Source organism: Coregonus lavaretus (assembly GCF_964263955.1).
Source record: "Coregonus lavaretus genome assembly, chromosome: 7".
NCBI lineage: Eukaryota > Metazoa > Chordata > Actinopteri > Salmoniformes > Salmonidae > Coregonus > Coregonus lavaretus.
Window position 1 is genome coordinate 48,091,651 of NC_139994.1, and position 12,844 is coordinate 48,104,494.

The 12,844-nt window shown below is 43.6% G+C and overlaps 1 protein-coding gene across 1 annotated transcript; it reads left to right on the top strand.

Moving 5' to 3' along the window:
* The first annotated feature begins 1,163 nt into the window (after window positions 1–1,163).
* Window positions 1,164–10,336, top strand: LOC311132304 (uncharacterized protein). The gene is made up of 6 exons (XM_084165550.1): window positions 1,164–1,335; window positions 1,565–2,099; window positions 3,177–3,400; window positions 3,723–3,928; window positions 4,160–4,494; window positions 4,640–10,336. Exons 1-6 carry the CDS (start codon window positions 1,284–1,286, stop codon window positions 10,239–10,241), a joined length of 6,954 nt encoding a protein of 2,317 aa, XP_084021676.1. The 5' UTR covers window positions 1,164–1,283; the 3' UTR covers window positions 10,242–10,336.
* The last annotated feature ends 2,508 nt before the right edge of the window (window positions 10,337–12,844 follow it).

Here is a 12,844-nt window from a genome sequence, read left to right on the forward strand (position 1 = left end):
CCATGGCCTGCATATTCACCAGACATGTCACCCATTGAGCATGTTTGGGATGCTCTGGATCGACGTGTACGACAGCGTGTTCCAGTTCCCGCCAATATCCAGCAACTTCGCACAGCCATTGAAGAGGAGTGGAACATTCCATAGGCCACAATCAACCACCTGATTAACTCTATGCAAAGGAGATGTGTCGTGCTGCTTGAGGCAAATGGTGGTTACACCAGATACTGACTGGTTTTCTGATCCACGCCCCTACCTTTTTTTTAAGGTATCTGTGACCGATGCATATCTATATTCCCAGTCATATGAAATCCATAGATTAGGGCCTAATTTATTTATTTCAATTGACTGATTTCCTTATATGAACTTTAACTCAGTGAAATCTTTGAAATTGTTACATGTTGCATTTATGTTTTTGTTCAGTATAGTATCTTCAAAGTTATTCGGTAATCATCATTTATTTGAAAAACACAGTTTCCATCATCATTTGTCGCAATAAAGAAAGTTTGACAAAACTTTATATTTGCCGTTTCCATTACACATGTCGCAATTCTTTTTTTTGTGACATTACTTTTGTCTAATACATCTGGGTCAATGGAAACCTGCCTACTGTCTGTGTTCTTAGGGCACATGGGGTGTATTCATTCCGCTGATTCTGTTGCAAAACGTTTCTTAAATAGAAGCAAACGGAATGAACCGGGGAGGGACTTACCTGAATTTGTCCAATAGAAACTCATGTTTTAGTTGATTACACCCCAGTTAACACTTTATCTTCGATTCCTAAGAGAATGTTTTTAGAATTCTCTCCATACAGTCCGTGTTCATTCAAGTACAAATGTCAAAAGGAATCTAGTATTGAAGCCCTGAAGAGGGCACAATTAACCCAAAATGAAGGAACCACCCTTGCTAATACAGGGCAGTGTGAGCTACAGAGGAGCACAGCAGCACTTACCACAAAGCACTGTTTCTCTATCTCTCCACCCAGCTCGAATTGTGGTCTGAATTCACAAGAAGGCAAACATCCCCTGCTCTCTACTTCCTGTGTTCTAGAATGAGCTTGCTTCAAAAACCACAGGTGGGTCATGTGACTTGAAAGTTCCACATTCTGTGTTCCGCTATGTTCTGTGTTCTGTACATTGTCATTCATGCTTTTAGAAATTGATTATGACTCTGCATTGTTGTGCAAGACTGAGGGAGTAGCTCTTTACTCATGAGTAAAGCCTTCCTATAAAAGAAAAGAGCAAGAGAAAAGAGAGGAAGAAGAGAGAGAGAGAAAGAGAAAAGAGATGGAGTCACAGGGTGAAGGGTACCCTCCCTTCTCGGTCTCAACTGGTGGTGGTAAGTTCTTTATGAAACTACAGTAATAGCATAAAAGATGGTACATGATTACTTTGACCAGAGTTTGAATCTGTTTGATTTAGGTGCTAAAAAAACCACATACAAATTTGAAAAGTCATCAGTAAATGTCTAAATAACTGATGTCACCGCAGGCACACTTCTACTTTCTGTCACTCAATTTATGGTCACACTAAGGAAGTACAATACAATTCTCTCTCTTTCTTTACAGATGAGAGTATGCAAGGTGTAATGCAGAAAGAGTGGAACCCTTCACTCAGTGCTCCCCCTCTCCCAGAACTTAGGCTAGTCCTGCTGGGAAGGAAAGGAACAGGGAAGAGCTCTGCGGCCAATACCATCCTGGGAGGAATAGGAGGGTTTGAGATCGGCAGACCCACCGAGGAGTGCTCGAAAAGGCGAGCTGATCTAACCGGGAGACGAGTCACCGTGGTAGACACCCCCGGCTGGGAATGGTACTACCCTCTCAACAGCACCCCCGACTGGGTCCGGCGAGAGACGCTGCGCAGCATGTCCCTGTGTTCCCCCGGACCTCACGTTGTCCTGCTAGTGATACGTTCCTGCGCCTCGGTAACGGAGTCCTACAGGAAGCAGATAGAGGAGCACCTGGAGTCTCTGGGGGAAGGGGTGTTGGACCATACCATGTTGCTGTTCACCAGGGGGGATGAGCTGGGTGTGGTGCCCATGGAGCATAGGATCCTGACGGGTGGGGCTGCCTTCCAACAGCTGCTACGGAGGTGTGGGAACAGGTATGAAATGAAAATATTGGCATTTTTTGGTTGATATTGTCATCTTGGAGGGATGTACATTCTATTTTTATTACCAACTTTAACCTGCAACATGGGCTTTAACATACCAGTAATTTAGCTTAGCAGGCGTTCTTATCCAGAGCGACTTATTGCTCGACTATGAAAAGCCAACTGACATTTACTCCTGAGGTGCTGACCTGTTGCACCCTCTATAACCACTGTGATTATTATTTGACCCTGCTGAAGAGCTATGAATGTTTGAATAGCTTGAAGAATGATCTGGCCTCAATGGGCATGTACTCCTGTGTAGCTCAGTTGGTAGAGCATGGCACTTGCAACTCCAGGGTTGTGGATTCGATTCCCACGGGGGGCCAGTATTAAAAATGTATGCACTCACTAACCGTAAGTTGCTCTGGATAAGAGCGTCTGCTAAATGACTAAAATGTAAGTACTCTTATAATCTCCACCTGGCACAGCCAGAAGATGACTGGCCACCCCTCAGTGCCTGGTTTCTAACCTAGGTTCCTGCCTTTCTACTGAGTTTTTCTTAGCCACGTGCTTCTACATCTGCATTGCTTGCTCTCTGGCGTTTTAGGCTCGGTTTCTGTATAAGCACTTTGTGACAACTGCTGATGCAGAAAGGGCTTTATAAATACATTTGATTGATTCATTGATTGATTGATAATCAGTGCATTCAACTAAGGAAGGTAGGTAAAACATCCACATATCAATGGGCTCCTGAGTGGCGCAGTGGTCTAAGGCACTGCATCTCAGTGCTTGAGGCGTCACTACAGACCCCCTGGTTCAATTCCAGGCTGTATCACAACTGGCCGTGATTGGGAGTCCAAAAGGGCGGCGCACAATTGGTCCAGGTTTGGCCGGTGTAGGCAGTCATTGTAAATCAGAATTTGTCCTTAACTGACTTGCCAAGTTAAATAACGGTAAAAAAACATCACAACACATATCCCAAGTAACATTTTCTACATAAAAAAAGCTATCTGGAAATCTGAGTGCAAGAAAGGTAAGAACAAGAGCGGTACATTTTTGGTTTTTATTTGTGTTTTTGTTGTCTTCCAGGTACCATGTCCTGGACAACAGGAGCCGAGGAGATGGAACTCAGGTAAGGGAACTACTGAGGAAGATGGAGGAGATGGTGGATAACAAGGGAGGACATTTTGGGGCAGATCCTGCCCTCCTGAGCTTGGAGGCAGATGGGAGGAGGAGAGCGAGGGAACGGAGGAAGAGACAGAGACAGATGGAGGCCCAGACTCAGAGGGGTACCATCCGAGCTGTGCTTCTGAGTGAGTTCCTTAAAAGTGGCTATGTAGTATGACCCATTTGATTATCTTCTCTGAGTTCGAATATTTCCTCATCAGCATAACGCTGTATCAAAAAACATTAAGTGAAAATGATGTGTGATAAATACATCGTTGTCTTAAATTCAAAACCTGTGATCATATATTTCAATCTATATGTCATTTTACTATCCTTATGGAAAATAGGACCTAGGGACATGCATAAACTTAAACCAATAGGAATACCTAAACTGATGTGGCGTACAGTACACTCGGATAACCACTAAATATTCTAACCCTGAAATCTTGTGCCCCCTTTCCCTGACAGGCGACACTGGATCCCAGGGCTCTGAGTGGGACGGGAAACAACCATTCTCCAAGGGTACCCGTCGTCTCCCAGAGCTGAGACTGGTCCTCCTGGGAGAGAGAGAGACGGGGAAGAGCTCGGCTGGGAACACCATACTTGGTGGAGAAGGAGCAGGGTTCTTTCAGACAGGGAGGGTGACGGAGGAGTGTGCCCGGTGCCAGGCAGAGGTAGGTTTTACATTTACATTGTAGTCGTTTAGCGAACGCTATGTTCAGAGCGACTAACAGTCAGTGCATTCAACTATGGTATGGGTAAAAACAACCACATATCACACAGTTATCTTCAGAATACCACTATCAGCATAATCAGTGCTAGTAATAAAATAAAAAAGCGAGTCAGTGTGTTGGGAGACAAGTACAACATTAAAGTGTTTATTTATTTAATTGTGCCATTTTTAGGTAGCCATGAGGCTGGTCACCGTGGTGGACACCCCTGGTTGGGAAGGCGGAGTAGCAGGCCCCACCCCAGAGAGGGTAAAGCGGGAGATGGTGTGGGGTAGCGTGTCCCTGTGTCCCCCGGGACCCCACGCTGTGCTCCTCACCCTGAGGGTGGACACCCTGGTCGGTGCCACACCTGTAAGAGAACACCTGGAGCTCCTGGGGGAAGAGGTCTGGAGGCATACTGTCCTCCTGTTCACCCATGGGGACCAGCTGAGGGAGGGGGTGGGCATTGAGCAGCACATCCAAAGCGGGGGGAGGGACCTTAAGTGGCTGGTGGAGAAGTGTGGGAGCAGGTATGTCTGCTGTCCTTATCTCTCTGTTTTGATTGTTGTTGTTTCTTGTTCTTATGTTTAATTTGTAATCTTCCTCTGTAAAGCGTGTTGAGACATTGTGATAATGGACTTAAAAATAAAAACGTGACTTGACTTGACTTGACAGGTACCACGTCATCAGTAATGTGAATGGATGTGGGGACGCCACTCAGGTGTTAGGCCTGCTGGAGAAGGTAGAAAAGATGGTGGCCGGGAACAGGTGCGAGGCCTTCTCGTCGCTGGTGCAGGAGGTCAGCGACCTCACCAGACAGAGGAACGAGAAATTCAACCAGCGTCTGAAAGAGGTTGGTGACAAGATGCAGCGTCAGGAGACGGAGCTCAAGAGGATGAGGGAGAGGGAGGTCAAGAGAATCCGCTGGTTTTTCAATAGGAAGAAGAAAGTTAAATCTCCGGGGAAGTCAGGCGTGGAAAAAGAGGAGGACGGAGGGGAGGAGGAAGAGAAAAGGAGTGATGGGAGGAAGAACGAAATGGGCGAACTGGAGGAGTGGATTAGGTGGCTGACAGAGGATAAGGAGAGAGAGATTCAGGATCTGGGCATGGAAAACGACAGAGTCATCGCTATGCTCAATCAGAGAAGCAGAGAGCGAGAGGAGACAGTCAACAAGCTGGAGGAGAAAGAGAGAGAGATTGAAGAGCTGAAAGAGAGAGTTGATGAGCAGCAAGTGAAACTGCTCGACCTTGAGCGTGTCATCGAGGAGAAAGAACGAGAGAGAAAAGAGAGGGAGGAAGAGTTTAGAGGAAAGCATCAGGAATGGAGGAGGGAAGCAGAGGAGTTGAAAGACAGGATAAACCTGGAAGAAAAAGAAAAGGAGCAGTGGATAGAAAGAGTAAAAATGTCACAGAACGAGATGTATGAGTCAAAACAGTTGTATGAGGAGACACTTTTACAGTATGAGGAAGAGATGGAGAGAAAACTGCATGAAAAAGAGGAAGCGATGGAGAGGAAACTGCATGAAAAAGAGGAAGAGATGGAGAGGAAACTGCATGAAAAAGAGGAAGAGATGGAAGGAATGAGACTGCTATCTGAGACAAGCGAAACAGAAAGGAGGGATGAGCAAAGAAAGAGAGATGCAAGGGAAAATAAAGAGATGAACAAGCTGAAAGAAATCATTGAAAATAAAAATAAAGAAATAACTGATACACAGCAATTGGTTACAGAGAAAGAAAAAGAGATTGTGGAAGCGAGGGCGAGATCTGTTGACAACGTAAAAGAAATTGAGCGGCTGAAAGAAAATAATGAAAATAAGAAGTCTGAGATGGTGGCAATGCAACAGCAACACACAGAGTATGAAAGTAGGAGAGATGCCGAGACAATGGACAAGCTACAAGGGAAAGAAGTGGAGCTCAACAACTTAAAACAGAAGGACCGGGAAAATGAGCGAGAACTTGTCAGTTTAAGGCAAACCATTAAACAAACAAAGACAGAACTGGAAAACTTAACTGCCACGATGGAGAAGGAAATGATGAACATGATACAGGAATATGAAAAGGAAATCAAGACAAAGGACGTGGAGATGAGGTTGATGTTAGAAGACAAAGAAAGTTCTGTCAGCCAACTGCAGAAAATGGATGAAGAAAGTAGGAAGGACATTTCAGGCATGACAGAATACTTACGGGACAGCCAGAGGAAGGTTGAGGAACTGCAGGACCTGAACGTGAAATTGAAGAAAGAGATGGACAACCTCAGGAAGAAGTGTCAGGAGTATGAGGAGGACCAGGGTTTTCAGAGAACCAGGAGTGAGAGCAGAGAGGCTGACATCAGAGAGCTGCTCTGTGGATATGAAGAGCAGTTGAAAAAGAAAGATGGGGAAATCCACCATGTTATGAAAGAGTGGGAGCTGGAGGTCGTTGCGTTGAAACAGACGAACGATGAGAGACAGAAAGAGCTGGAGAAAATGAAAGAAGAGGGAGAGGTGAGAGAGAAACAGGTGGATGAGATGAGATGGTGTTATGAGAAGAATCTGCGAGAAAGACAGAATGAGCTGAAACAGACGGCTGAGGAAAAGGAGAAAGAGCTTGAGAAAAGGGAGAGAGCATTTGATGAGAAGGAACGAGAACAAGCAAAAAGTAAAGAAGTGCTGGATAACAGAGGACGTGAACTTGAGACGAAAGAGGCAGAGCTAGTGAAAAGAGAGGAAGAGCTAGTGAAAGGAGAAAGAGTGCTAGTAAAAGGAGAAGAAGAGCTAGTGAAAAGAGAGGAAGAGCTAGTGAAAAGAGAGGAAGTGCTAGTGAAAAGAGAGGAAGAGCTAGTGAAAGGAGAGGAAAAGCTAGTGAAAAGAGAGGAAAAGCTAGTGAAAAGAGAGGAAGAGTTAGTGAGAAGAGAAGAAGAGCAAGTTAAAGGAGAGGAAACGCTAGTGAAAAGAGAGGAAGAGCTAGTCAAAAGAGAGGAAGAGCTAGTTAAAGGAGAGGAAAAGCTAGTGAAAAGACAGGAAGAACTAGTGAAAGGAGAGGAAAAGCTAGTGAAAGGAGAGGAAGGGTCAGTGAAAAGAGAGGAAGAGCTATTCAAAAGAGAGGAAGAGCTAGTTAAAGAAGAGGAAGAGCTAGTGAAAAGAGAGGAAGAGCTAGTGAAAAGAGAGGTAGAGCTAGTTGAAGGAGAGGAAAGGCTAGTGAAAAGACATGAAGAGCTAGTGAAAGGAGAGGAAGTGCTAGTGAAAAGAGAGGAAGAGCTAGTCAAAAGAGAGGAAGAGCTAGTTAAAGGAGAGGAAAAGCTAGTGAAAAGAGAGGAAGTGCTAGTGAAAAGAGAGGAAGAGCTAGTCAAAAGAGAGGAAGAGCTAGTTAAAGGAGAGGAAAAGCTAGTGAAAAGACAGGAAGAACTAGTGAAAGGAGAGGAAACGCTAGTGAAAGGAGAGGAAGAATTTGTGAAAAGAGAGGAAGAGCTATTCAAAAGAGAGGAAGAGCTAGTTAAAGAAGAGGAAAAGCTAGTGAAAAGACAGGAAGGGTTAGTGAAAGGAAAGGAAGAGCTAGTGAAAAGAGAGGAAGAGCTAGTTGAAGGAGAGGAAAAGATAGTGAAAAGACAGAAAGAGCTAGTGAAAGGAGAGGAAGTGCTAGTGAAAAGAGAGGAAGAGCTAGTCAAAAGAGAGGAAGAGCTAGTTAAAGGAGAGGAAAAGCTAGTGAAAAGACAGGAAGAATTAGTGAAAGGAGAGGAAAAGCTAGTGAGAGGAGAGGAAGAGTTAGTGAAAATAGAGGAAGAGCTATTCAAAAGAGAGGAAGAGCTAGTTAAAGAAGAGGAAAAGCTAGTGAAAAGAGAGGAAATGCTAGTGAAAAGAGATGAAGAGATAGTGAAAAGAGATGAAGAACTGGAGAAAAGAGAGGAAGAGCTAGTGAAAGGAGAGGAAGAGCTAGTGAAAAGAAAGGAAGAGCTAGTCAAAAGAGAGGAAGAGCTAGTTAAAGGAGAGGAAAAGCTAGTGAAAAGACAGGAAGAACTAGTGAAAGGAGAGGAAAAGCTAGTGAAAGGAGAGGAAGAGTTAGTGAAAAGAGAGGAAGAGCTATTCAAAAGAGAGGAAGAGCTAGTTAAAGAAGAGGAAGAGTTGGAAAGTAGAAGACGAGAAGTAAAGAACTGGGAGGAAGATCTAGAAATAAGACAGGAAGGACAAGAGAAACAGAACCAGGAGTTGTGGAGCCGAGAAAAATGCTTAAAAAGAAAGGAAGAAGAGTCTGAAAGCCTAGAACAAAACATCTGCAGCAAGGAGCAAGACGTGGAGAAAATAGAAAAAGAGCTGCAAAACAGGAAGAACAAACTGGATAGTAGAGAATATGATTTAAAAACTTGGGAAGAAAATATTAAGAAAATTGAGCTGGATCTAGAAAACCTGCAGCGACAACAGCACAACCGTCAACTAGAGCTGGATGAAAGGGAAAATGAACAAGGGAGTGGGAAGGAAGAACATCAGAACCAGAGAGAGAATCTGGAAAAAAGAGAGAGAGAACTGAGGGCCAGAGAACATGAACTCGACAACAGGGAACATGATTTGAGATGTGGAGAACAAGGGTTGGAAAACCAGGAAAAGGATATGAACAACCGACAGCATGACATGGACAAAAGACAAGAAGAATTGGAAAATATACAACAAGATCTTGAGAAAAGGGAGCTTCACCTGGAGAACAGAGAAGAAGAAATAAAGAAGCATACACAAGCTCTGGAAAAAAGAGAGAAAGAGATCAAAGACCGCTTACAAGGACTTGAAAACAGAGAACACAATTTGAAGAATGGAGAGCAAGAGTTACTGAACTGGAGAACAGAGTTAGAAATTCAAGAGAAACATATGAGCAACAAGAGCCAAGACATGGAAAAGCTGGAGGGGGAGGTGGAAAACCATCAACAAGAGCTAAGGAACAGAGAGGAAGGTTTTGAAGGAAAAATGCAAGAGTTGAGGAATTGGGAGCAGCGTCTAGACAGACTTGAAACAGAACTAGAGAGGAGAGAGCATGAACCGAGGAATATGAATAATGGACTCAAGGAAAAGGAGCGCGAAGTGAACCATTTTGAGAAAGATCCGGATGACAGAGATTATGACGTGGAGACCAGAGAGCCTAACAGATTGATACCAAGCCATGAAGCACATGGAGGAGATGTTTGTGACAGGACAGCAAGATATGATGATGTCACACTAGGGGGTATAGATGATTCCCATATGATGTACCAGGAAGTAGGAGTGGTGGAGAAAGAAGGATGGGAACTGCAGGGAGAGGAACCAGAGAGGAGCGGAAGCATCACAGACAGGGAAGATCGGAAGATGATGGAATGTGCCTCGTCTGCAATCTTAAACAATAACTGTCAGTTTGAAAGAATGGTGGCGCAAGAAGCGAAAGAGGAGGCTGGACAGAATCTGGAAGAACAGATGAAAGAGGAGATCGAAGAAGAGGGAGACAAGGAGAGAAATAGAGAGCATCCCAAACAGGAAGGGGATTCTCAGAACACAGGGAAAGAGTGTGTTCCATTAAAAAGAGGGAGCCAGGATGAGATATGGCTGGAAGAATGTAGAAAGAGGGGGAGAATGGGTGAAGAGGAGGGGGAGGAGGAAGATGAGGATAATTATAAGGAAATTGAAGATATAAACATTATCTCAGACTTAAAGTTAACTCCAAGTCCAGGCCCCAGTGTAGCAAACACTAAACACATACAAAGGTCTGAGCTGAGGCTGGTACTGTTAGGGGAGACTTGGTCCTCCCGTCACCCAGCAGGGTACACAATCCTGGGAAGCGAAGCCTCACACCCAGGTGGGTCCATCTCCATGCCATGGCGGGGACAAATCGCTGGAAGGCAGGTCAGTGTGGTAGAACCACTGGGACTAAAGTGGCGTAACGGACCAGACGACAACACCACCATCACCACAGACCCAACACAGCTCCAGAACATCTTCCATAGTGTGTCCCTGTCCCACCCAGGTCCCCACGCTATCCTCCTGGTCCTACCAGCCTACCTGTCATTCACACAGAAGTATCGGAGAGCGGTGGAACACCATATGAGTGTGCTCGGGGAAGATATTTGGCATCGCACCATGGTGCTGTTCACGTGGGGGGAAGCTTTAGGGGAGAGCGCGGAGCAGCACATACTGAGGAATGGAGACCTCCAGTGGCTCGTGGGACAATGTGGTGGTAGATTCCATATTCTGGCCAGCAGGAAGAACAACTCCCAAACAGCAGAGCTAATGGAGAAGATAGAGGAGATGGTGGCAGAAAACGGTGACTATCAATGTAATGGAGACTGATCTTCAGTTGGGATGAGTAGAGATGAATGGAGAGACAAAGGATGGACTGGGATGATATGAGAGGGAAATCATCACAAGTTGTTTGAAATCTTTGTGAATAGGCCAATGGCGGGATGTTTTATTTCCCTCTCACATATTTAGCATAAGTAGTTCACCAATGTCACAAATATTCCAACTTCAATTAATTATTCCTCGACCTTTTACATACAATTGTCAAATATTTACCAAACATGCTTGCTCCAAAGGACTTTTTCATGTATTACATTTCAGAAAGATCCAAAATGGTATGGTCTTTTTTGTTCCAGTTTCGCACGGAACGACCCATAAGACTGCTTGTAGGTAAAAAAGTGGATTTACAGTATGTGAGTTCATAGTTTCTCCACAAGATGGAGATCTTGTATCACTTTCTATGGATGACAGATGGAGCGTTTCAAGATGCTGATGTTGAACATGTTGATAATAAATTGGATTAAACAGTTCAAATGTGTCCACGCACCAGTACGTTTAATGTAGACATTGTAAGTGAAATAAGAGGTAGGCCCGTATCCCGTATCATAGAGGGCCAGGGCCCGTATCCACAGTATCGCAGAGTTGGAGTGCTGATCTAGGATCAGGTCCCTCCTTGTCCATGCAATCTTATTCATTGAGATTTAAAAGGTCAAACTGATCCTAGATCAGCACTCCTACACTGAGATGCTTTGTGAATACAGGCACATTTATAAAAATAGAAGATAAACTGGAAAACCGAATCAGATATTGTAAAACGTGAATTATTAAATATTACTGAATTGTTGCAATTCATCTTTTGAGATTTTATTCTACTGTGCTTCTCTGTGTTGAAGTGAACAAGGAACTGTAACAGTATTTACTGACACATTTGATAGGCCTAAAACTTGTGAGCTACATTGATCTTTATTCGATAGGCCAACCACACATTTTGCAATGTGTTTTCACAGAAATAAAAGTAGATATTTGTCGGTGAGCGTTAGCCAGCCTTTCATAGAATCTAAATGTGTCTTTATGAAGAATGTTGACCAATAGGGCAGGGGAGTCAAGCCTTCCGCTGCAATTATCGCCGCAGGGAATCTCTCTCCAGACAGCTCTGCGGTTGACAAATTATGGTTCTAGATGAGGGGGTTCTAATCTATATGGCTTTAAAAGCGTCAAGCTTTTATACCAAGGGCAAAGTTATGGTGTAGATATTGGGAGGGACGAACAGCAGATGGAGGGTCCATGGGGTCCTCCCCCAGATTTTTTTGTTTTTACATTTTAAAACGCATTTCCTGCAATTCTACACAGTTTGACATTAGTTATTATTCTTCTCTTGGGGGGTATTTGAGGGGTATATGAAGGGGTATTTTGAAAACACAGTATAAGTGGAAGGATAAGAGGAAGGCCCCCCAAGAAGTAAAACATTAGAGGGGAAAACAGCTAACTTCCTGCATTTCAACACATTTTGCCATGAGGCTGAGGAAAATGTTTCCAGTGAAAATCTCACTTTTGAAAGTTAATATTCTGTTAACTCATGCCCCCTATAATGTTGTTGACTCATCCTATACTCATATTTGTGGCCAAAGCATAAATAAATAAATAAAAAAACATTAAAAGAAACACCTCAAACTTGTATTTCCTCATAGAGGATGATGTCATCCTTCTGAGGAGGATAAGCTGGCCAATCAGCGGTCTACTCGCTTGAATATTTTTAAGACCGGTATACGCCAACACCATTCTGTTGTTTGGGTACGCCAACACCATTCCAACACAGAAAAGCTGCTTTTTGGAAGGAAAACTATTTTACTCATATTGTCATTAATTATAGGTAATATTTCATAGAAAGCTGGAAACACTGGACAGCTACGTTAAAGGTCTTCTTTGGGCAAAAACGCAAAAATAAGGCATTTAAACGGTATAACTGATAAATGCACCATCAGACAAGGTAATTTAATGCTTAAAAATATATAATGGATGAATAAGATATTTGGCTAGATGAGTGCCATTTCTTACCGATCTCTACCCCTTCTGTCCAAAAACAAATCTTGTGAAATGACGTCAACACAGACTGGAGGAGTTACTGGCTAGCAACAAGTGGCTAGCTTAGCTAACAAACTAGCTACGTTGGTCGCGGCGCACATGACCAGAATGACACATACAGTACATGCACATCGCATTTCAGTTTGAAAATTGAGAAAGAGGAGGAGTTGGACCGATTTTCGTGCCCAAAGTCGACCGGTAAAGCTAATTTCCAGCAATTCTTCACATTTTGCCATTGCTTATGTGTTCATATTTTATCATATTTATTTTTGATTTTAAAGAAATTATTGGGGGAGACGAATTGACCTGTTCTGAATTTCGGAGGTGAAATGTCCCCCCATACCCAATGGCAATTTCACCTATGTTTTATACCAAATTAAAAGATATCTGGCTCAGTTGGTTGAGCATGGCGCTTGCAATGCCGGGGTTGTGGGTTTGATTCCCAAAGGGGACCAGTATGGACAAAAAAACTACGAAAATGTATCCACTCACTGCTGTAAGTCGCTCTGAATAAGAGTGTCTGCTAAATGACTAAAATGTAGTACAAAAATATAAAAATAAACAGCTTTTCT